Here is a 22,627-nt window from a genome sequence, read left to right on the forward strand (position 1 = left end):
TTTCTAAATTCTGTTAAAGTACTTAAATAAACAGTAGTACTATGGCTTGAGGAAAAGAATATATTTTAAAAGAATAAAGTATGACTTAAAGAGAAACAGAACTTAAAAATATTCAGTAAAAATAAAAGACATGTGCAGACTAATACTTTACAAATTAGGTTGAAAACCAGATAAAAGCATCCATCCTCTGTGATAACTTCAGTAAGGGTCAGCAATTTTCTTCTATTAGTTATTGAATGTAACAATAACAATACAGAATTATCCACATACTCAAAAAAGTAATACAGAACCAGGGTTCAAATCTCAGCAAAGTACATAATACTGGTCAAGTTACCTAAATGCTCTGAGCATCAGTTTTTTTCAAATGTAAAAGGAAACCCCACACCACCTACCTTTAAGGGGTACCATGACAAATGATAACTTGTGACTGACCTGTGTAAAGCATGTCATACAGTGTATAACAAATGGGAGATGGTTAATAAATGATAAATATTTTTGCTGTATCACTTGATGCCACTCTAACACTTTTACACACTTCAATGCCATACCTCTGTCGAAACATCATAGCTGGGTCCATGTTAGCAGAAGTCATTCGAACAACTTGCCGGATTTCCTTGGCAATCATTCTTAGCTTCTCAAAATTCACTAAACCATCTACTTTGGAGTCATTCCCTATGAAATAAAAGCAATTCTTTGGTTCTCAACATTAAAATACCTATATAAAGGTAGCAGAAGTCAAGTTTTTCTTGGGAGCACAAATCAGAACCTTATCGGGGCGCCTGGGTGGCTCAGTCATTAAGCATCTGCCTTCGGCTCAGGTCATGATCCCAGGGTCCTGGGATCGAGCCCCGCATCAGGCTCCCTGCTCAGCAGGAAGCCTGCTTCTCCCTCTCCCACTCCCTCTGCTTGTGTTCCCTCTCTCGCTGTGTCTCTGTCAAATAAATCTTTAAAAAAAAAAAAAGAACCTTCTTTATCAAACTGCCACTTCCGTTTTGTTTTTTGTTTTGTTTTAAGGGTGGGGGAGTGGAAGGGGCAGAGGGAGAGAGAGAATCTCAAGCAGGCTCCATGCCCAGCACTGAGCCTGACTCGGGGCTGGATCCCACAACCTTAAGATCATGACCTGAGCTGAAATCAAGAGTCGGACCATCAACCGACTGAGCCACCCAGGTGCCCCGCCACTTCTATTTTTAAGAAGCGTATATACAGGGGCACCTGGGTGGCTCAGTCATTGGGCGTCTGCCTTCGGCTCAGGTCATGATCCCAGGGTCCTGGAGTTGAGCCCCGTATCGGGCTCCCTGCTTGGTGGGAGGCCTGCTTCTCCCTCTCCCACTCCCCCTGCTTGTGTTCCTACTCTCCCTATCTCTCTCTCTCTCTGTGTCAAATAAATAAATAAAATCTTAAAAAAAAAAAAAGAAGCGTATATATACGATTCAACTCTGCTCTCAGGTAATGAGCTACTGGAAGGAATTCTATTCCAATGGGAGCAATGATTACGAATAAGCTACATAGCTTCTGAAACCAATTTCAAGGTGTTATTACAGGCACACCTGTAAAATGTGCACCTCCTTAAATCTTCTCTGTAGATGCTCAGCTCACTCTCAGGCAGGTACCTGCATCTGCCCTTTCAGGTAGCAGGGTATAGCACCTGAAAACTTAGGTTTTAGCCAGGGGTCATAAAGAGTGACCTATGGGCTTAATTAATACAGTAAGTTTTCTTTGACTTAAAATACTTTTAAAAATTGTTAAATGAGTTGTCAACATTTAACAAGTAAAAGATATCCCCTGAAAACTTATGACTCTTCTTTAAAAAAGGGACAGTTCTAGTGGAGGGATTAAGGAAGAGTAAATATGTGTTCCCGAATCACAAATATTAGTTAAAATTAAGAGGTGGCTGGCTTACAGAGGAAATACTTTCTAGCCTGCCATTCACCTTCTTTTTCCAAAATGTGAATTTACAATTCTTACTTTCATCAACCGACACAAATTTGCTTGCCTAAAAGTTCCATAATTTTTATTTCTATTCTGATAATTGGACTCTGAGGAAAAATTCACACACTTTCAAAATGGTCTACTTTTCTTTGAAGAGAGCAGGTATGAAACCAAACTTAGCCCATCTGATGGCTAAGTTCAGACTACAAGGCAAAAAAACGTATGTGATTGTCTATAGTAGTGTTTCTTTTTCATGCCTGCCTTGAATAGTTAGTGTGACCACACTTATCTACTGTGGTAGCCCCTGAGATGCCTCTGTGGAACTCCCAAGTCCCTAAAGACAAGTTTGAGAACCTACTGGGTCTGAAACACAGCACGTTCTCCCTCCTCATAGTAAACAGAACCTATACATTGAAGATATATGAGTTGTTCAGGGCTTCAACATGTGAAGTGGAAACAAAATAATCACCAAAAATACTTTCAAGTCACATAAACCTGTTTTGAGGGAGCAAGTCAGAAAAATATATTTAAAGTCTACCATAGTATTTCCTTATGAAAAAGGAGTGATAATGAAAGAGGGGGCAGTAAGATTAGGTAATTACAACAACCCTTCTGCTGAGAATAATTAGAAAATTTGAGCAAAAACAGAAAAGCAGTTATTTTAGGGCATCAAAAAGCTATTGAGGCAGTGAAGATTCAGAAGAGGAATGAAGATCTGGGGAAGGTTTACTATTTCCCAGTGCTTGATCCTAGGGGCATTATTGATTCAGAAAAGGCAGATGATGAGCCTAAAAAACTAAGTAGTACCACCCTGATTTTATGAGGTTAGAATAAAATAACTTAAGTCCTGGTAAACCGCCAATGTTTTGGATTGGGATCCTGAAGGGCTATTCTGGGATTAAGGATGAACTAAATGTGACTAGGATACAAGTTCAGTGTTAAATTATCTCAAGATGTGAAAATGGATTAAGGTGATTGTGGACTGCTAGCACACCTATCTGTCTGGCAAAAACAAGCTTTAATTTCTCTGGAGGAATGGGACATCATCCGAAATCTCAGATTATTTCTGTAATTTTTTCTACACAACATACATCTGACCAAAAATAACCAGGGCTATCAGGAGAAGAGACAACATAAATTAAATGCAGGTGGAGAAAAAGACAACAGAAAGGGACCCACAAAGGATGGAGTTATTAGACACAGACTTTAAAATAACCAAGTTGAATATGTGCAAAGATACAGAAAACACTGAGAACTTTGGCAGAGAACATAATAAAGATAAAAAAAAATGTAAATTATAAACCTGACCAAAAAGGGGGAAAAAAAAAAAAAACTCACATAACACAAGAACTGGAAGTAGGAACTCACTGATGTATTTAATGGTAAAAAACACATAGTTGAAGAAAGAACTGATAAATTGGAAGAAAATATCCAGAATGAAGCCTGGTAAGACAAAAAGGTGAGAAACAGAGAAAAGAGGGTATGAGACAACACGAGGAAGTCATCAGGTCTAACAAAGGTGAAATTAAAATCCCTACAGTAGAGGTTCGAAGAGGAAAGGTAAAAAATTTGAAGATAAAATGAATGAGAATTTTCAGAACTCATGAAAAATATCAAAACACAGTTTTCAAGACATCTTACAAACAAATCAGGATTAAAACAATCAAAACCCAAAATGCCACACCTAGTTACACCATAGCCAAACTAGAGGAAAAAAGAGACAAAGAGAAAATTATAAGGCAGCTTTTGGGAAAAGCGCAAAATACAGTCACTGGCACAGCAAGTAAGACTGACAACTGATGTCTCAATATCAACAATGAAAGCCAGGACACAATGGAATAGTCTCTTAAAATGTTCAAAGAAGACAAATGCCAACCAAAATTATGCCTTAAAAATGAATATGAAGTGGCGCCTGGGTGGCTCAGTTGTTAAGCGTCTGCCTTCGGCTCAGGTCATGATCCCAGGGTCCTGGGATCGAGCCCCGCATCGGGCTCCCTGCTCGGCGGGAAGCCTGCTTCTCCCTCTCCCACCCCCCCTGCTTGTGTTCCCTCTCTCGCTGTCTCTATCAAATAAATACAATCTTTAAAAAAAAAAATGAATATAAAGTAAAGACATTTTGAGATAAACGAAATTAAGATATTTCATCAGCAGCAGACTGGCACTTAAGTAAATAATAGTGTTCTAGCAAGGAAAAAAACCCCAACCACATGGAAGCGTTGAAATGCAGAAAGGAATAAGAACAGTAACAACATCATCTAAATACTGACCTTACTAGATGATAGTATCATATGGGAGTTCAAGGCATGACAACAACTGCATATAAACTGGGATATGAATAAATGGAATTTAAATAATCTAAGTTCTTTGCATTGTCCGATACACCGAAAAGTACTGATGAATATTAACCTAATACCAATTATAATGCCCAGTGTAACATGAGAAAAATAGTGAAATAGTATATAGTAAGTTACTTTACTAGAATACCACACACAAAAATTAATTCAGGAAGATTGTAGATAAAACATGGTAAAAGATCACTAAATTAGGCTTTTAAAGCTAAGAATGTGCTGTTCATCAAAAGATAACCTTAAGAGACTCAAAAGGTAAGTCATATTATACCCAGGATTTATAAGAAATACTTAAAAATATATTAAACAAAACAGACAACCTGATAAAGAGAGTACACAAGAAACCTGAACTGATAATTGAGCAAAAAAACCCACGTAAATATATAAAAGGGTGCTCAATCTCATTAGTAATTAGGGAAATGCAAATTAAACCACACCACTACTGAACTGGGTAAAAATAAGAAGACTGAATTTACCAGGTGTTGATGAGGAACAATGAACTCTAATAACACTGGCAGTGTTGCACTTACGTACATAATGCCAACTCTTTTCTAAAGTTGATTATATGAGTATCAGATCCATAAATGCCACCTTGAATGATATGAATACTCAAGGCAGCATTATTCATAATAGGTGAACAGTGGAAAACTATCGAATACTTATCAGGACAATGGAAAAATCCACTGTACTGCATTCAAGTAAGAGAACACTAGTTTTGAAAGTCAAGTGCAGCTATAGTCAAAAACATGGAAAAAATCTCACAAATCTAATGTTGACTAATGTAAGTCAAAAACCAAAACTAAACCAAGACATACACTCTGTAATTCCATTCAACAACAGATAAAACTAAACCCCAGTATTAGGAGTCAGGACAGTCATTACTTTCGGGGAAGAGAATGAGGGTGGTAATTAGGAAGGGGCATTTTGGTTTCGGCCAGGGTGTTGGTTACGTGGGTGTTTGCTCTACCATAATTCATTTTTCACTGGTTTTAGGCAGTTTTCTGTGAGTTATTAATTTAAAAATAAAGTTGGAAGGAAAAATGTTACTAAACAAGATAACAAATATGATCAAACAGTCTGATCTGGGTGTAAGTGAAATCTATGTTTGAATGCACAGGGTAAACACCTAAATTTGTTTTTGTCAATAATGTGGGTTTTGAATTATAAAAGTTGCTGCATTTATAATTAGGTAAAGCTTTAGTGACATAAAAGGCTGAACAATATATTAAATATAATAAATCAGAATTCTGTCAAAATAGTTGAAGCTAAACATGCTAATTTTCAAATAACTTTTAAATACCTTCATGTAGAAATGTCATATCTTTCTTGACAACAGGGAAGAGTGGAATAATTGGAGGCTGCATGCTTTGACTACTAAGAATATTTCTATATTTTGCCATGTTTCTAGATGGATCAAAAAGGTCTTGTAGATCTTGGAGGTGTTTCTCATACTTGCTTGGTAATTTTTCCCAAGTACCTCTGAGTCGTGCTACAGATGCCAGGTTCAAGCCACTGCCAAAGTTGAGAATAAAAACATTAATAAGGGACTTGGAAGAGAGAGAAGACTCAGGGCAACAAAGCGTATACACCAAATTCCTATAATAAAACTAAAATAAGTAGGGACAGATTTTTAATGTGTTGAAACGAACAGAGCAGAACCATGAAAAAAAAAAATAAAAGGGACTCTTTGATCTGACAATAAGGAAAACTGCTTTCAGAGAACTATATATATATATATATATATTACTTGCCTGTATACCTGTAGCCTTTTACAGCTTGCATGTATGAGACAAACATAGTATTTCCATAAAAGAGACATTTAATGTAAATAAAAAAAACCCTTCAAATATCACAATGTTTTTGTTTGTTGTACTTAGAAATAACTTTATGGAGACATTATCTATTTGAAAGAGGTTTAAGTAATGCCGAACACAAATGCTGTAATAATTGAGGCAAGTTCTAGGGCTGAGGCAGACTTCTCTTCCTGAGATTTTGATTTTTCATATCCCTGATTCAAATACTTCCCTATCTCTAGGTTCTAATCCTGTTCCCCCAAGGCCTCCATATATTCACTGTCTTCTTTCTACAGGATTTTAAACTCAAATAGCTGAGCTTGAAAAACATACATGCCCATTAGGCTGCAGCTCCTCCCTATCCTTTTTTGTCTATTCTACCACCCACCCCCCCAGGTAGGCTGCCAAATGAGTAGTGCATATATAATGCCTCAATTTTCTTACCAGTTAATCCTTCTTTTATACTTAGCCACCTGACTTTTAGGGACACCATTGTACTTAAAATGTTCTCTTGACTTCTGATTTTAAGGTGTGAAGTCAAGATATCTTTGTTCCCTTTGCCTCGCAGAAATCATCCCAAATGACCACATGAGTAACAGAAATACAAATTTCACCTCCAGTTCAACTAAGAGATATATGTAACTCCTAAACACATTAAAAGGTTGCCCCCAAAATAGTCAAGATCAAATAGGAGAATGGCAAATGCTGGAAAAGAATGTCTGTAGCTGAAAGTCTCAACGAAAGCTGGTCAAGTTCTCCAAAGCAGGCAACTCACCCTGAAGGCAAGGACACCAAACCCCTATTTGAAATAACAAAGCAATCTACAGGCTGAGAGAATTAGGCGGGGGCTGGACCATGTTCTTTACCAAGGAGTGCCAGAGAAAGTACACAGGGTGATACAATATCTTGATGAGAAGCAGTTTAACAGACCCGATAGAAGGTAGAAACTCTGAGCGGTACGCAGCACTAAAACTGCCAATCTCCATGTGGTGGAAAGAAATAAGGGGTAAACAATTCACATTCAAGCTCAATTCCTGCTAGCCTGGAATAATGCCCTAGATCCTTTCTCAAATGAACCTCCTGCAAATACTTGGTACAGGAAAACTCATGTCATTCAAAAAGAAAAAAATAAACACAGAATCTATAATAAGCTGCTACAAGGAAAAACGAAGAACACAAAGAAAAATGCTGCCACCAATCAAATAAAAACTGGGACTAATTAATGACCTAGCCATGATTTCAAATGAATTAGTAATATAAATAAAGAGCTTAATGGAGTGATATAAAGAGCTTAAGGAAAATACGGTAAGAGAAGTTGATAAAAAGAACTTAACTAGTAAAGTTCAGAAAAGAAATGGAATACAAAACCAACACAGAAATGAAGGCTACCTTGGAACCTACAAAAGAAAAAAAAGAAAAAGACACTGCTACAGCCTGGTGCAAGTGATGTCGAGGGGAGGATTAACAAAAGCAGTCAACGGAAATGGATAGAGCTAAAAAGGATTAGAGAGAAAATAATGGATATGAAAGACAAAGGAGATAAAAAAAGTTCAATAACTGGTATCCTTGAAGAAGGAAAAACAATAGAACTGAAAAACTATTCAGAGGTAGAACTTGAGAAAACTACAGAAACAAATCAATCTACAGAGTGAATAGGCACCACAGTTCTAGAGAGCTAGATATAGAACTGAAGAGATGTAGAAACACAGATATAAAGGTCAATGACTTCAGAGACAAAGACAGGGTATGGGGAATAATCTCAGAAACTTGCAGCTACATAAAATGCTAGTTATGGAGCCAATGTCTAGGAAGTTACCAAGAAATAACCCATGAGACAAGAATTTTAAAGCTAAAGTGTCACTGAAGTTCCCAGACAAAAACAGACATTTTGAATATATTCAGCAAAGAGAATTTCCACAAGACCTTCTTCATGAAATGACTAGATGACAAATTTCAACCAAGATTTGATTAGAGTGATGTTGGCATCATGGCAGCCCAAGACATCTCGTTTTACTCACCCCCCCATCCCAACAACACAAATCTGGCATCTATCCATGAACAACAATGCCTCTGTGGAAGCTGTGGGACCCAACACCATATGCCAAGGGGCATGGGGGGGAGAAAAGCCTTGCCTCTAAGTATACTGGGTCTAGGCAGATAACTTCGGTACTGGTTCTGGAACCTACAGGAGACTGTGAAGTGGTTCTTACCCCTATTGACTGTGATCTGGGAATGCCTGCAGAACAAGGACTTAGTCACCTAAAGAAAAGAGAGCATTTGCGAAGTCCAGATTTCCAGAAGAAAAGTTCTAGCACTCAGTTGGAGTAAAACAAAACAAAACAAAAGGACAACAAAATAGGGTTTGGATGCACTTAAATAGGTAAACAGTTTGATTTTGCTGGCATCACGTCTCCCCAAAGGCAGCACAGTTGAAAGCTAAACTAGACAGCTGGTGATTTCTCCTACAGGGGAGAAGAACTGGTAAGTACATGCCTGGTTTCCCTAATTGTGTAGGATGCTATCAAAGACACTAACTTCACTCTTGTATCATTCAGATCCAGAACATCCATTAAAGTGGAAGCTCCATGACAGGGGAGAGGGAGCAGAACTGGAGAGTAGCATGTAAGATTCCTGGAGGACATTAAAGGAATGCAGATCCTGCTGACTGCTTCTGGACTCCAACAGGAGTCAGACCAGGAGCCACAGGGAACATCTCATCTCTCACCTGAAGATACCCCCAAATGACCCACTGGCACCTGCACTGCACCATGCACCCAACGCATACCCCCACATCCCTCTTCCACTCTGCTGCTGGCTCCTTGTCCAAGGTCCTGAGAACAAGCTCTGGTAAAGAAGGAACACAGAAAATGGATAGAGTCTGTGGGCAAAGGAGAAACCACAAACTTGAACTGTAGCACCACCTTCAGGAAAACAGAAGAGATCCATCAGCAGATGACAGAGTATATTGGAGGATACAGAGAAGATAAGCTTTAGAATCCTCTCACAAGAGGGAGGGGCGCCTGGGTGGCTCAGTCTGTTAAGCGTCTGCCTTTGGCTCAGGTCATGATCCCAGGGTCCTGGGGTCAAGCCCTGTGTGGGGCAGGGAGCTTGCTTCTCCCTCTGCCTCTGCTGGCAGCTCCCCCTGCTTGTGTGCACACACTTTCTGTGTCAAATAAAATCTTAAAAAAAAAAAAAAAAGCATGGAGCAGGTTTATCCATGCAATATCCAAGAAAGTCTTAGATAGCAAGACTGCTAAAGTTTCTCCCCCCGCCCCTGCCCCACTCACTCTAAAGACTGCTAGTAAAAACTGGGAGAGGGTGACTGCTACTTCAAATGAGAAAAACAAAAACAAAAACAAATCAGGGAACCATGACATCACCAAAGTTCACAATAATCCTCTAGTGACCAAACCTGAAGACATGGAGATCTACAATTTACCTGATAAAGAATTCAAAATAGCTGTTTTAATGAAATTCAATGAGCTACAAGAAAATTCAGAAAGATAATTCAATGAAAACAGGAAAATGATACATGATCAAAATGAGAAATTCAACAAAGATACAGAAATCACAAAAAAGAACCTTACGGATATTTTGGAACTAAAGATTTCAATGAACAAAATAAAATAAAATGTCACAGAGACCATCAACATCAGAGTAGATGAAAGAACAGAGAATCAGTGAGAGAAAGAATAGGAACTTTGAAGTAACCCAGTTTGGCGGGGGGGGAGGGGGTGGAATGAACAGGAGTGAAAGAAGCTATATGGTCCATGGAAGCACCAAAAACCCCAAATATCCGAACTACTGGAATTCCACAAGGGGAAGAGACACAGAAGGAGGCAGAAAGCCTATTTAAAGAAATATGGCTGAGAACTTTCCAAGCCTAGAAAGAGATCTGGACATTGAAGTTTATGAAGCTAACTGATTAACCCCATTACTTCAATTCAAAACAACTTTCTCCAAGACTTACTGTTAATAGAACTGTCAAAAATTAAAGACAAAGAAAATTCTAAAGGCAGCAAAAGAAAAAAAAGATGAAAACCCACAAAAGAACATCCATTAGGCTGTCAGCAGATTTTCTTGGCAGAAAACTTACAGGCCAGGAGAGAACAGAATGATATATTCAAAATGCTGAAAGAAAAAAATTGTCAACGAAGGACACTATTCGGCAGTTATCCTGAGAAATGAAGAAATGAAGGACCTTCCAGGAAAACAAAAGCTGAGGGAATTTATCACCATTACACCTGGCTTACAAGAAACACTCAAAGGAGTTCTTTGAACTGAAATGAAATGATATTAAAGAAAGAAAACATATAAAAATACACATCGTGATAAAGTTAAATACATAGTTAAATTCAGATAACTTTTAAAAAAATTTATTAATTTATTTGACACAGAGAGAGAGAGAGAGCACAAGGTGGGGCAGCGGCAGAGGGAGAGGGAGAAAGAGACTCCCCGCTAAGCAGGGAGCCTGACGTGCAGCTCTATCCCAGGACCCTGGGATCAAGACATGAGCTGAAGGCAGACGCTTAACCGACTGAGCCACCCAGGCACCCCAAATTCAGATAACTGTCAATAGTATAGTATGATGGTGCCTTAACCACTTAACCAGAGAATAAAAGCTTAAAGGACAACAAAATGACAACAGCTACTATCATTTGTTAAGGAATACACAATATAAAAAGACAAATTCTGACCCTGAAAACATAAAAGGCAGGGAGTAAAAGGGTAGAGTTTTGCATGTAACTAAAATTGGTATCAGCATGAAATAGTTACGTTTCATGTAAGGCTCATGGTAACCTCAAAGCAAATACCTACAGTAGACTCACAAAATACAAAGAAAAGGGAATCAGAGCATTTCAGCACAGATGACCATCAATTCACAAAAACACAAGAAAGTAAAAATGAAACAAGGAAACTAAAAAACAGTCAGAAACCAGGAATGGGGCAGGAATAAAAGTTCTTACAAATAATCAGTCTAAATGTAAATGGATTGTCTTCTCCCATCAAAAGGCACAGAATAGGTGGATGAATTAAAAAACAAGACCCAACTACATGCTGCCTACAGAAGACTCACTTCAGCTTAAAGGACACATATAAGCTCAAAGTGAAAGGATGGAAAAAATAATCCACGCAAACAGAAACCAGGAGAGAGTAGGGGAAGCTAGATTTATATCAGACAAAATGCACTTTAAGCCAAAAATGGTAACAAAAGACAAAGGAGGTCGTTATATAATGATAAAGGGTCAACTCATCAAGAAAACATTAAAAATCATGAATATACATGTGCCCAACATTTCAGCACATAACCATATTAAGCAAACAGTAACAGAGCTGAAGAAACAGACAACAATGCATCAGTAGGGGACTGCAATACACTACTTTCAGCAATGGATAAATTACCTAGACAGAAAATCAATAAATGGACTTGAACCATACTTTAGACCAAATGGTCCTAAGAAATATATACATGACAGTCCTTTCCCCATTAGCAGAATACACACTCTTCTCAAGCATAAATGGAACATTCTCCAGGAGAGATTATAAAATAAACCACAAAAGTCTTGGAAAATGTAAGACTGAAATCATGTCAAGTATTTTTTTCTGACCACACTGGTGTGAAACTAGGAAGTAACAAGAGGAAATGGGAAAATCTACAAATAGAAATTAAACAACACTCCTTGAACAACCAATGGGTCAAAAAAAAAAAAATCAAAAGGGAAAAAACTATCTCTCACAAACGAAAATGGATACACAACATAACAAAACCTATGGGATGCTGCAAAAACTATTTCCAAGACAGAATTTTAGTAATAATTTTCTTTATTAAGAGAAATTACCCAGCTTTTCACATCAAAGAACTAGCAAAAGAAGAAACTCAGCCCAAAGTTAGGAAAAGGAAGGAAATAACAAAGATCAGAGCAGAAAGGTATCAAATAGAGGCCAGAAAAATAAAAAAGATGAAACTGAGAAGTGGTTTTTCGAAATGATTAACAAAATTGACAAACCTTTAGCTAGACTAAGAAAAATAACTCAAATAAATATTACTACCTAATTCCAGGCAGAACTGACTGATTCACTTTTGTCACCTCTGCTGTAAAGTATGTTATATGTAAAGTTATATATAACTTTATATGTAGTTACAGTCTTTGATATACTTCAAAATATGAGAAAACAAAGCAATTAATTTTAGAGGAACTACTGAATATGTGTAATGTGTATAATAAAATGTTCTTTAAAACAAAACAAACCTGGGGCACCTGGGTGGCTCAGTCTGTTAAGCGTCTGCCTTCGGCTTGGGTCATGATCCCAGGGTCCTGGGATCGAGTCCCACATCAGGTTTTCTTGCTTGGTGGGGAGTCTGCTTCTCCCTCTACCCTTCCCCCCCTGCTTCTGAGCTCTCTCTCAAATACATAAATTTTTTTAAGATAAATAAATAAACCAAAACAAACCTTTAATCAGATACCCATATTCCCTTCTTTCAAATCACTTTCCTTGGCTTTAATGACACAATTGTAACTGTGCTGTTCTATTATATCTTTTATTTGTCCCCTCTTTGGCTTGACTCTCTTCTTTACCCCTATACTCAGGATGGTCGCTGGTTATGGCTCTTAAACCTCTACCATTTATTTTTTACACTCTCTTTTTACACAAAGATCTCGTCAATCAGGTTTTTTTTCACAGACTACTCCAAAACTGAGCCTGTAACTTTCAAATCCTCTAACTTTATCCTTCCTACACAGTTTCAATTTCTAGCCTTCCAAGTGTTTATCAATGGCATCTTTGTTCCCTTGTTCTAGACTCAGCTGTTAAAAACAGTGAAGTAGGTGGCGTGATTCCTGCATTTTATAGATGAAAGAAAAAGGTCTTCAATTTTCTACTGACACACTGCTACTACACTGGAGAGTCAGGACTCAGACACAGGTGCAGCTGTTCTAAAGGTTAATGCTCATCTCTGTTCAATACTCCTAAAATCAAACAAACAAAAACCACACAAACAAGAACTCCTTCTAAAGCGTCTACTTCAAGTGCACCCACTAGTTACCTTCATAAAGGAGTTTCTTATTACCATGACAGATTTATGATTATAAAGATTCCAATTCTACCTCATGTGAGTCTAGAACAAGTCGTAATTAAATTCTGTGGGGGGCATACATAGATGGGATTAAGATGTAATTATGCTGCTATATATACAAGTGGTCTTATAAATGGACAAAACTACAACTACCCTCCACCTTTAAAATTAGACTTCCTTTAAGAGGAATCCCTTTACTGATCAGCACTATACTAGGGGAGGATCAGAAAATACATTACCTAGGTTAGCCAATCTAGCCAATCATAGTGAGTGGGGGGAAGGAAGAGTCCCAGGACATGTAACCACCCACACTTCCTGGACTTATAGACTGTGAATTTTTATAATTCTAATTCTACAGCCTATTGTGCTTGAGCAACAACACATCCAGCAATACCTTGTGCAGTGTCGGTTAAACAAATCAGTACTCACCAAATGGCTGCCATTATTATTATTATTATTTGTTGTTGTTGCTATTGTTTCAAAATAGCAATTTCAGGTTGGAGCACTGATACCAGACTGTGATTTTTCAGTGCCAAATCACAGTGATGCACAGTATAGAAGTCTGATGATAAAAACCACCTGTTGGCCATACATCCAAAGAGGGTATAATCCATTAAAGGGGGAGAAAGGAAGAAAAATGGGAAGGCAATCAACCCTATTCAGCAAAAGAAACGTTTAAATGAAAGATGGCAGAAACAGAAAGTGAAGAAGCCACTATCACCAGAATGGAAAATATATTAAATCTAACAATACTTTAAAAGTCTATTAATTGGACTTTTTTTCTAGTCACTTAACACCTACGCAAAAAATCAGCTTCATGTCTAAACTATACACAAATATTTATATAAACTTACCTTATTATTGCAAACATGGAATTGAAGTTCTTACATTCTCGACAATGAAGTGCAATTTTAATAAAATGCTTAATAATCTTCATTCGTTTCAGCTGATTCGATTCAGTTAAAATCTCTGAGGCAACCCAGAATGTTTCCTGGTTAACAATGTCCTCAAACTCTTTTAAATGAGTATTTCCTGTTTTGGAATCTAACTTAAAAAGGTCATCAATGTATTCAGTAGGCTCAATATTACGAAACAAATCAAAGTCCCTCATTGACAGCTGAGTGGCCACCTCAATGGTACTGAGCTGCAGCATGGAGAGTTGGCTTTCCTTAACTAGTTCTTGAGCATCTTCATCTGAACATAAGGTTTCTGTTTCCATGTTATTTTTTAAATAATACCTAAAAGAAAGAAATTGTTTTTATAAGTCATTTCACATTTTAAAGAGCACTTTATGACCGTTGTCAAAATGTCATTATATGGTTAATAACATTTTGTCAAAAACATAATATTCATTTAAAGTTGAAATGGAAAATTAACATTGTAAATGAAAGGCTTTAAAGAAGTTATCCTGTTATTCCACCATTTTACATCTATTACTTTAAAGAGTAAAAATAATGTTGATAATGCTGTGAACTTAAACATTTTATTAAACTACTCACATAATGAGTCAACAACTGTGTGTGTTCTTGAGGATAAAGGCTCTAAGAGGCTTACAGGAAGGAAGGTGATGCATAGTAGATATTGTATCAGTATTTGTTTATGGACAGCATGAACATCTGAATCAAGACTATTTACACTTCTATTCAGAAGTTGTTCTTACACTCATTTTCTTCATTTATGAATTCCCAAGAGAAGCAAAGAAGAATAAAACCGGTAAAGGAGAGGAAAAACCTCTCCACTAATGGGTTCTCCCTTGTTAAATACAAAACTTCATTCCAGCAAATGGCACTGATCAGCAACCATAAAAGAGACCTTCATTTTCTTATTTTTACACCAACAATTCTTTAACATTTAAAAGTTAAGGACAAGTTTCGCAGCTGGGAAATATCTTGTATAGGGCTGGTGCTGGGGACAAAAAAGGTAACATGTTTGTCCTCTGTGGCTTTCAGTTCATTTTTTTCTAATATTCAACTTGATCCCAGCCGAAGTTTGTGTCCATCTATTTTTGATTATCAAGCAACTATACCTTGTTTTCTTCTGTGTACATACTGTTCACATGCCTAAAAGAACACTATAAATGTGTTGAGACCCATTACACTAGTTAATAAAATTATATCTAACACTTATAGGGTGGGCTAACTCATTCATTCTTACAACATTCCTATGTGGTAGGTTCTATTATTATCATCCCCATTTTTTTAAAGAGAAAAGTCAAACAGAGAGAAACCAAAGAACTCACTCTGGTCACACAGCGAGAGCTGGGACTCACCCAGACTGCTGAGCACTCTGGCTCCGGGGTCTATGCTCTTAAGCACTATGTATAGCTAAATAGCAACGCAGAGTTAATCCATTCTCTCTTACCAGTAACCATGAGGAGTAGTCATTTCAAGGTTTTTTTTTTAAGATTTTATTTATTTATTTGAGAGAGAATGAGATAGAGAGAGCATGAGAGGGGGGAGGGTCAGAGGGAGAAACAGACTCCCTGCTGAGCAGAGAGCCTGATACAGGACTCGATCCCAGGACTCCAGGATCATGACCTGAGCCGAAGGCAGTCGCTTAACCAACTGAGCCACCCAGGCGCCCCCATTTTAAGGTTTCTAAGGATCTTAACTCTATATATGAATTTAGGCTCACTAAAAAGAACATGTTATTCTCAGAGAAAATCACCAGAGTTAACAAATGTACTATAGAAAAAATCTTCTAGTTGATCAATAATATTCAAAGCACATTTAAAAAATTTTTTAAAAACATTCTTGCATATTCACAGTAGGAAAAATGCTTAGAAAAAAACTGTAAAAATTACGCCCTCTTTTGCCCAGAGTACATTTTAGTCATACTAAAAACAAATTTGTAATTTAACACATACATACTCAGATACATATAAAGATATGTATCATTTGGTTTCCTCTCTAAAAAATGGATTGGACTACACCAGTGGTTCTAAGAATTTGTTTAGCAGGAGGGCTAAAATATTTTAGTAAAATGTCTTCCCTTTCCTTCTCCCACTTTCAGGTAGTCCTTGTGAGTGCTAACACTCTGAGATTCCATTTACATAATTACAGAGATAAAGCTGAAAAAAAAGAGAAATCCTGCTTTAATTTTAGAGAAAATTCAGTGACCCTAAGACATGATGTTTCTACTTAATATATGTTTTTACACACAATCTTCAAAAACACATCTAGATAAAGGGTCCTAAGGGGTATAAAAACTTTCAGTTATATAACTCTTGGAGATGAAAACTACAGCACAGGAAATACAGTCAATAATACTGTAATAACACTGTATGGTGACTACAGTTTTCATGCTGAGCATGGAGTAACAGAACTATCAAACATGCTGTACACCTGAAACTAATACATTGTTGCAGGTTAATTATACCATAAAAAAATCTAGAATTAAGTACATTCATTAATAAGCACATTTACCTTCCATTGAGCTGAATTCTATCAGCTAATTTGGAGAATTGGTCTGGAAGTCTTCTCTGTTTTATGACACCCTCAGGAGTAACAGAAACTTCACAGAGAGAATATGTGTCAGACGCACCCGTCAAACCAAATTCATGAACAGCATGACAAACAACTTCTTTAGCTGTAGTGTCTTTACTGATGATAATGTAGCAACTTTGTTGATCTGCTTTGAAAACTCTTATAACTTGATCAGGAATATCTATATAAAAACAAAAGTGTGCCTTGTTATTTTCAAGACAATTCAACTCTTCAAAAAGCAATTTAGAACAAAAAGATCCCTCTGGACAATGATATATACCAATCGCTTCTCGGCCTTTTGGCTAAGATCAAGTGTGGACAATGATATATACCCGTCTATTTCAGGAGGTTAATAGAAATCACTGTTGCATTTATTGATAAATGAATGCATCTACCTTTCCAGGTGACAAAATACTAATACATGTTCATAGAAAAACAAACACAAAAAGATAAACATTATGATTTGGAAGCCACAGTATATTTTATTTATTATAAACTTTGATGTCCTTAAATACTCTTCAACCAAACAATTTTTAAAAGAGGCACAGGACTCCATAATATGTATTTTATATTTTTAAATTATCTAAACCTTTAATGACAGACACTTAGGTTGCATATCTTCTATATTAGTGATGACTAATACCCCTTTCCCCCTCCCTGGTAGATAAACCTTTGCAGGCAATCTGATTATTTCCCCAGAGAAAATCTAGAAGAGGGGGGTGTGGGAGGGGAGAAAGAGGGAGAGAGGATTTGCTGAGTTAGAGGGAGGGCAGGCATATTTTTAAGGTTTTTGAAATATACTGCCAAAATATTCTCCAGAGAGGTTGTATTATTTTATAATGCTAGAATGTAAAGAGAGCAATTTTAATCACATTCTTATCAAACTGTTCATTACAAATTTTTTTCATTTTGAAATTCCTATGCTTTTCCTCCCTCTAAAAATATGTCATTATCTTACATTTCATTTCTTTGATTACTGGTGAGAGTCACTGGTTTAATGAGCAATTAATATTCCTTCTTTTTAAAAACATTTTTTGATATTCGTTATGTTTTCCTACTGAATTATACTAGATACCAACACTCAGTCTACTATACAGCGGCACATGTTTTCCTATTTTTATAATTATTTAACACAGGAAAGTTTTAAAATATCCAGTGATTTCTGCTATTAGTAGACACAACCTAATTCAAGATATGCACAGTAAGGATTGATATCTCCCTCCCTCATTCTACCTTGTTTTATTTTGTTACACTGCATTGGCTAAAACTTCCCAATGTTCAATATGATAACCCCAGGCTAATTTTTAATAGTATTCAACATAAGTAAAAAGAAATTTGACAGCATGAACACAGAGTATATTTCCCCCTAATATTTAATATTAATTATAAATATTCTGAATATTAATATCTAATATTTACCAATTTCCTTAAATTAGTAAAAATGTATTATTTGTGGGGTTTCCTGGTAAGGACTATAATTGGATTGGGAGATTTTGGTGGCTCAAGTAATTATATATGGTTTGTCTAGCACTATCTTATTAGCATTACATACATTACTAACTTTTAGAGATGAAGAAAAATCACACATCTGTCTCAAAGCCATCTCAAGTACAATGCTGGCTAAAGGAAAGAAAAGATTAATGAAAGAGATATGGCAGAAGATAATTTCATAGAATAAGGTACTACTCTGAGGCTCATGGCACAAAGAGAGACTCCCAAGACTGGAAGATTCAACTAAGCATATAGGAATGCCTGGAAAACAGAGTCTTAAAGTGTTCTAGGTTCACTGTCAAGTTGGAAGCAGAAGGCATCATATATTCAGTCAAGTCCCTTTCGTAAGAGGTATGCACCAAATGACCTTTCTTAATGTATGCAAATATTTGAGTCACCACAAGCCTCTTTTTCATTATTTCTTTGCAGTGAGTCAATCCTTAGGGTGCTGACGACATCAGGTCTCTAAACCTACAAGGCTTAAAGTTAGACTGTTTTATGATCCACCCAAATCAGAGATGCTTCTCTACTCTTGGCTAGAAAATGTTTTCAAGCAGAGGGAAATTCCAGTTTGTCAGGAGGAAGATAGTGGACACAAAGTGGAAAACATATCCCCTTGAACTCTATATAAAAAGGTCAAACAACTAACTTTTGTTACCTGTACTGTCCCTATCCTCTTTACAAAAATAGGCCTCAGCTGTCTGGGGCTCTAGAATTGGATCAGTTTACTAGGTGTGTGCCAGCAGGACTGGCTAACCTTGAGGGAAAGGGGAGATGCTCTGACCCCTTTTATTAATTTCTCCAGAGAAATTTATTCACAAAGGCAGACTGGGAATTTGCACACATTTCATTTTCTCTTCTTTTATTTCCAAATACTATTAACATCTTCTGGGAAGGAACTCAGACTTGTGTATCTTGCTAAACAGTGTAGAAAAAAGTCATACTCTGTTAAAGCCATTTGTTTCCCATGAGAAGGCCTAACTGTTACATAATCACATAAGACGGATCTCGACATCATGAATGGGTACCTCTAGGATAGATCCATAGAAGGGATTATCCAAAGGGCACCCTATTACCTCAACCCTGATTAATTTGTCAAGGTGGTAAGTACCAATCTGGAAAATGATTTGGAAAAACACTGGAGGAAAACATTTCTTTGCACTGTTACCACTGTCACAGTAATATTTTTTCTGTTTTAAAATTGTGACATATAAAACATACGTTCTTCACCAACACGTTTGTTGTTAGTAGGACATATATGTCAAAAGTAATACTTAACACAGGGAAGATACTCAAATGTTAAATGATCAGATGAATGGTAGACATGAGGTTAGAATAAAATTGAATCAAGGGAAAATGATCATTTCAAATTTTAGGCATGAAACTAAAATGCACGTAACAATATAACCAACCCCCTATGGAAAAGAGACATTTAAAAAGAATCTTGGAGGACTAGAGCATTTATTAGTCTTATGATTCATATTTCATTAAAAAAAATCTTACATAACAGGTAAACGAATTTAAGGAAAGGAATCTCCAATATCTAGACTTTAAACCCAAAGCAGAATTTCTAGAATGCTAACTATAATCCTCCTGAATAAAATAAATAACATACTTGAAGGATGCAGGTACTGACCCCAATAATACACTAAAGATGGGACTTTTTTAAAGTAAGATGATGATGAAAACAAAACCAAAAGACTGCCTCCTGCTCATACTTTAACTGCCAAGTACATACTTGTGGAGTGCCTGTTATGTGTCAACAGTGTTCCAAGTGATGAAGATACAGTAATAAAGGAGATGGGGCAAAGTCTCCACTCTCAGGGACTTGCTCATATTCGAGAGAGTAAGTGGAGGTTCATGGAAAGACAATCCATACGGTTAAGAAGTTGCACTAAGAAAACACAAGGTAGTGGTGCAATGGTAGAGATCAAGGATTAGCACATTATTTCTCTAAAGGGCCAGACAGTAAATATTTGAAGCTTTGCTGGACAAGAGACAAAATAGATGATATTTTATAGGTACATATGTAACAAAGGAGACAATAAATTTCCACAAAATCTTTGACAAAAATTCGGTATTTGACAATACTGCAAACATACAACATGGAAAGATAAGCACAGGGATTTAGGCAACACTGTAAACACTCACCAAAAGAGGAATGATTAAATGAAATGTTACCAGCTGTTTAAAAAACTGTGGTAGAACAAACACATTCTAAAGCAGGAAAGTATTCAAGGTATATTGCCAGGTGAGATGGGCTAAGTAGAAGAAAAGTATAGCATATAATTTGGGGTGAAGAGTGGCAAACACATTTTATGTGCACTGAAATTTCTAGAGGGATATATGAATAAACAATAGTTAATTCTAGGGAGTGGAGACTTATATTCTGTCCTTTCTCTGCAGTTTGATTTTTCAAAAATTTTATGTGCCTTTAAAATAAAAAATTAGTTAAAATAACTCAGACTTTAGTAAAACTGAATCTGAAAAATTACTAAATATTAAATCAAATAAAAGGTTTGTGCTACTAAATGAAAAAGTAAGCAAAAAGTTCTATAAGCAGACTTAAAAAAAAAATCCAGTTTTACAATCTTTTGGGTCATGAGTTCTTTTAGGCCTAATCTAGTATTTAGGTCAAAAATTCCTCCAAAACGTAAGTTAGAGAGCAGCGTGTACTCTGATTCTAGAACTATAAAAATTTATCTATTCAAAGAAAATGTTGAAAAGAATACACACCAGTTTACACTGGCAAGCTTGTAGAGTGGACAGAAAAGTTTTGGCTCCTACTTTATTCAATTCTGTATCATATGACTTTTTAAAAATAATAAAACACTACACAGAAATTTAGCAGTGGAATACCACAGTCGGTTTTCAAGATACTTAACAGTAAAAACCAACAGCTGTAGGCAGCGAAAACAAAGCAAAATCACAGAATAGTCAGCAATCAAAAGCAAACTACTATTAACAGTTCTGTAGCTTTGACCCTACCTTCTAACAACTTGACACAAGCAGCATAAACATAGCTGAGATCACCAGTAAGTTAATCAGACTTGACTGATGTCACACATGTACTGCAATATACACACATGACATACACAGTGAACTTAAAATTTGGCACTGTCATATATAATTTAAGGAAAGGATTTTGGAATCAACTGGTAATGAGTATTTCGTTCAACATAAACAGCACCATAAAAGTGCTTTCATAAAGGTGCACATTTTGGAGTTTAAAAATATAATTTGTAAGTTAAACACCTATCTTATACGTGCTCTTTTATATTGCTGGTACGGACACAGGCTGCGGACTGAGTTTGCAGATAGACCCTCTCTGAATAGTTTTTATAAGAGCATCTTTGGCTCTTCCATGTTTTCAATGAGCAAACTGTGCAATCAATCAAATTGACTAGCACTTCCTCTTTAAAAAAATCTGAATTTCAGTGCAATGGGGCTTACAGTCTCTAAATTTTAGTAAATTCCAATTTCTTCCCTTTGTTCCCCCAGCTAAATCCCCCAACTGACTGCTCTCTGTCCCTCTCCCTACAACCATCCCTTATTTCCTCACCCCCACTTCTAGATATGCCTCTGACAAAAATGCAGCCATAAACATCATTTATATCACCTGTCCCTAAATACTCATCTTATGAAAGTATGCATACTTAGTTTGTGCTTTGGTAGTGTAATAATATTTCATTTGTGAACATACTGCTGTGGGACACACACAGAGACATGAAAATAAATTCCCATGCTCCCACTTGAAAGCAATATAAGACAATGAAAATGTGCTAAAGATTTCTGGGAAAGGAGGGACTGCCTTCCCAGATAAGGTAACACTTGAGCTATCACGGAACAAGAAAAAATTCATGGGATATGCAGGGGGAGAACACCAAAGGCGGCAAACAGCACAGGCAAAGAAATCACAGTTGTGAAGGTACATGCCACACTCAGGAAAGACAGAGGAGGTAAGAGTGGGAGAATGGCAGAAGAGAAGGCTAGAAAGGGGGTTTACAATCATGCTGTGAAAACTGGACACTAACAATTATTATGTTATTGCTGTAATGTTACAAATCCATTCTGCCTTGTCATGATGGGGTTGAGACTCTGCAAACCACATTCTTCTTTGCCAACTGGCCACCTCTTAAGTTATGCCAAAAAGGGGCATCAAAAGCAACTGTTGGGTTAAAGGAAGAAAAGCCTTGCTGCTTTTCTTCTTGTGGGCTTTTTCTTCCTGTACCACCCCAGCAACACTTCTTCACCCTGTGGTGGCATTTCTTTCATGTACCAGAAGATGAATCCAGTTTGCACTTTTCCTACCTTTGTGATACCTTAGTGCTTGCTTCTTTACCATTTTAGGTACATAGTTAACTTTACACCTTGACAACAATCCCTTTTACTAAATTCTGATTAAGTATCTAGAGTGGTTTCTATCTTAAGACTGAACCTTGACTAACATAAAAATCACTAGAAATTCCTAAAGCGAAGTAATGACTCATTAAAATCTTTGTTCTA

At 36.7% G+C, this 22,627-nt stretch overlaps 1 protein-coding gene across 12 annotated transcripts in view; it reads right to left on the reverse strand.

Moving 5' to 3' along the window:
* RAPGEF6 (Rap guanine nucleotide exchange factor 6) overlaps positions 1–22,627 on the reverse strand; it is a 209,555-nt gene that overhangs the window by 40,467 nt on the left and 146,461 nt on the right. For all 12 annotated transcript variants that reach the window (XM_028103455.2, XM_028103454.2, XM_088023257.1 and 9 more), the window contains 4 exons: positions 16,571–16,811; positions 14,000–14,383; positions 5,578–5,789; positions 549–672 (listed from right to left, as the gene is read on the reverse strand). In XM_028103455.2, coding sequence (XP_027959256.1) covers positions 549–672; positions 5,578–5,789; positions 14,000–14,383; positions 16,571–16,811 — 961 coding nt within the window. The remainder of the gene's footprint in view (positions 1–548; positions 673–5,577; positions 5,790–13,999; positions 14,384–16,570; positions 16,812–22,627) is intronic.

Source organism: Eumetopias jubatus, unplaced genomic scaffold (genome assembly GCF_037043125.1).
Source record: "Eumetopias jubatus isolate StellerSeaLion01/CBP00866 unplaced genomic scaffold, mEumJub1_p1.0 scaffold_5, whole genome shotgun sequence".
Taxonomy (NCBI): domain Eukaryota; kingdom Metazoa; phylum Chordata; class Mammalia; order Carnivora; family Otariidae; genus Eumetopias; species Eumetopias jubatus.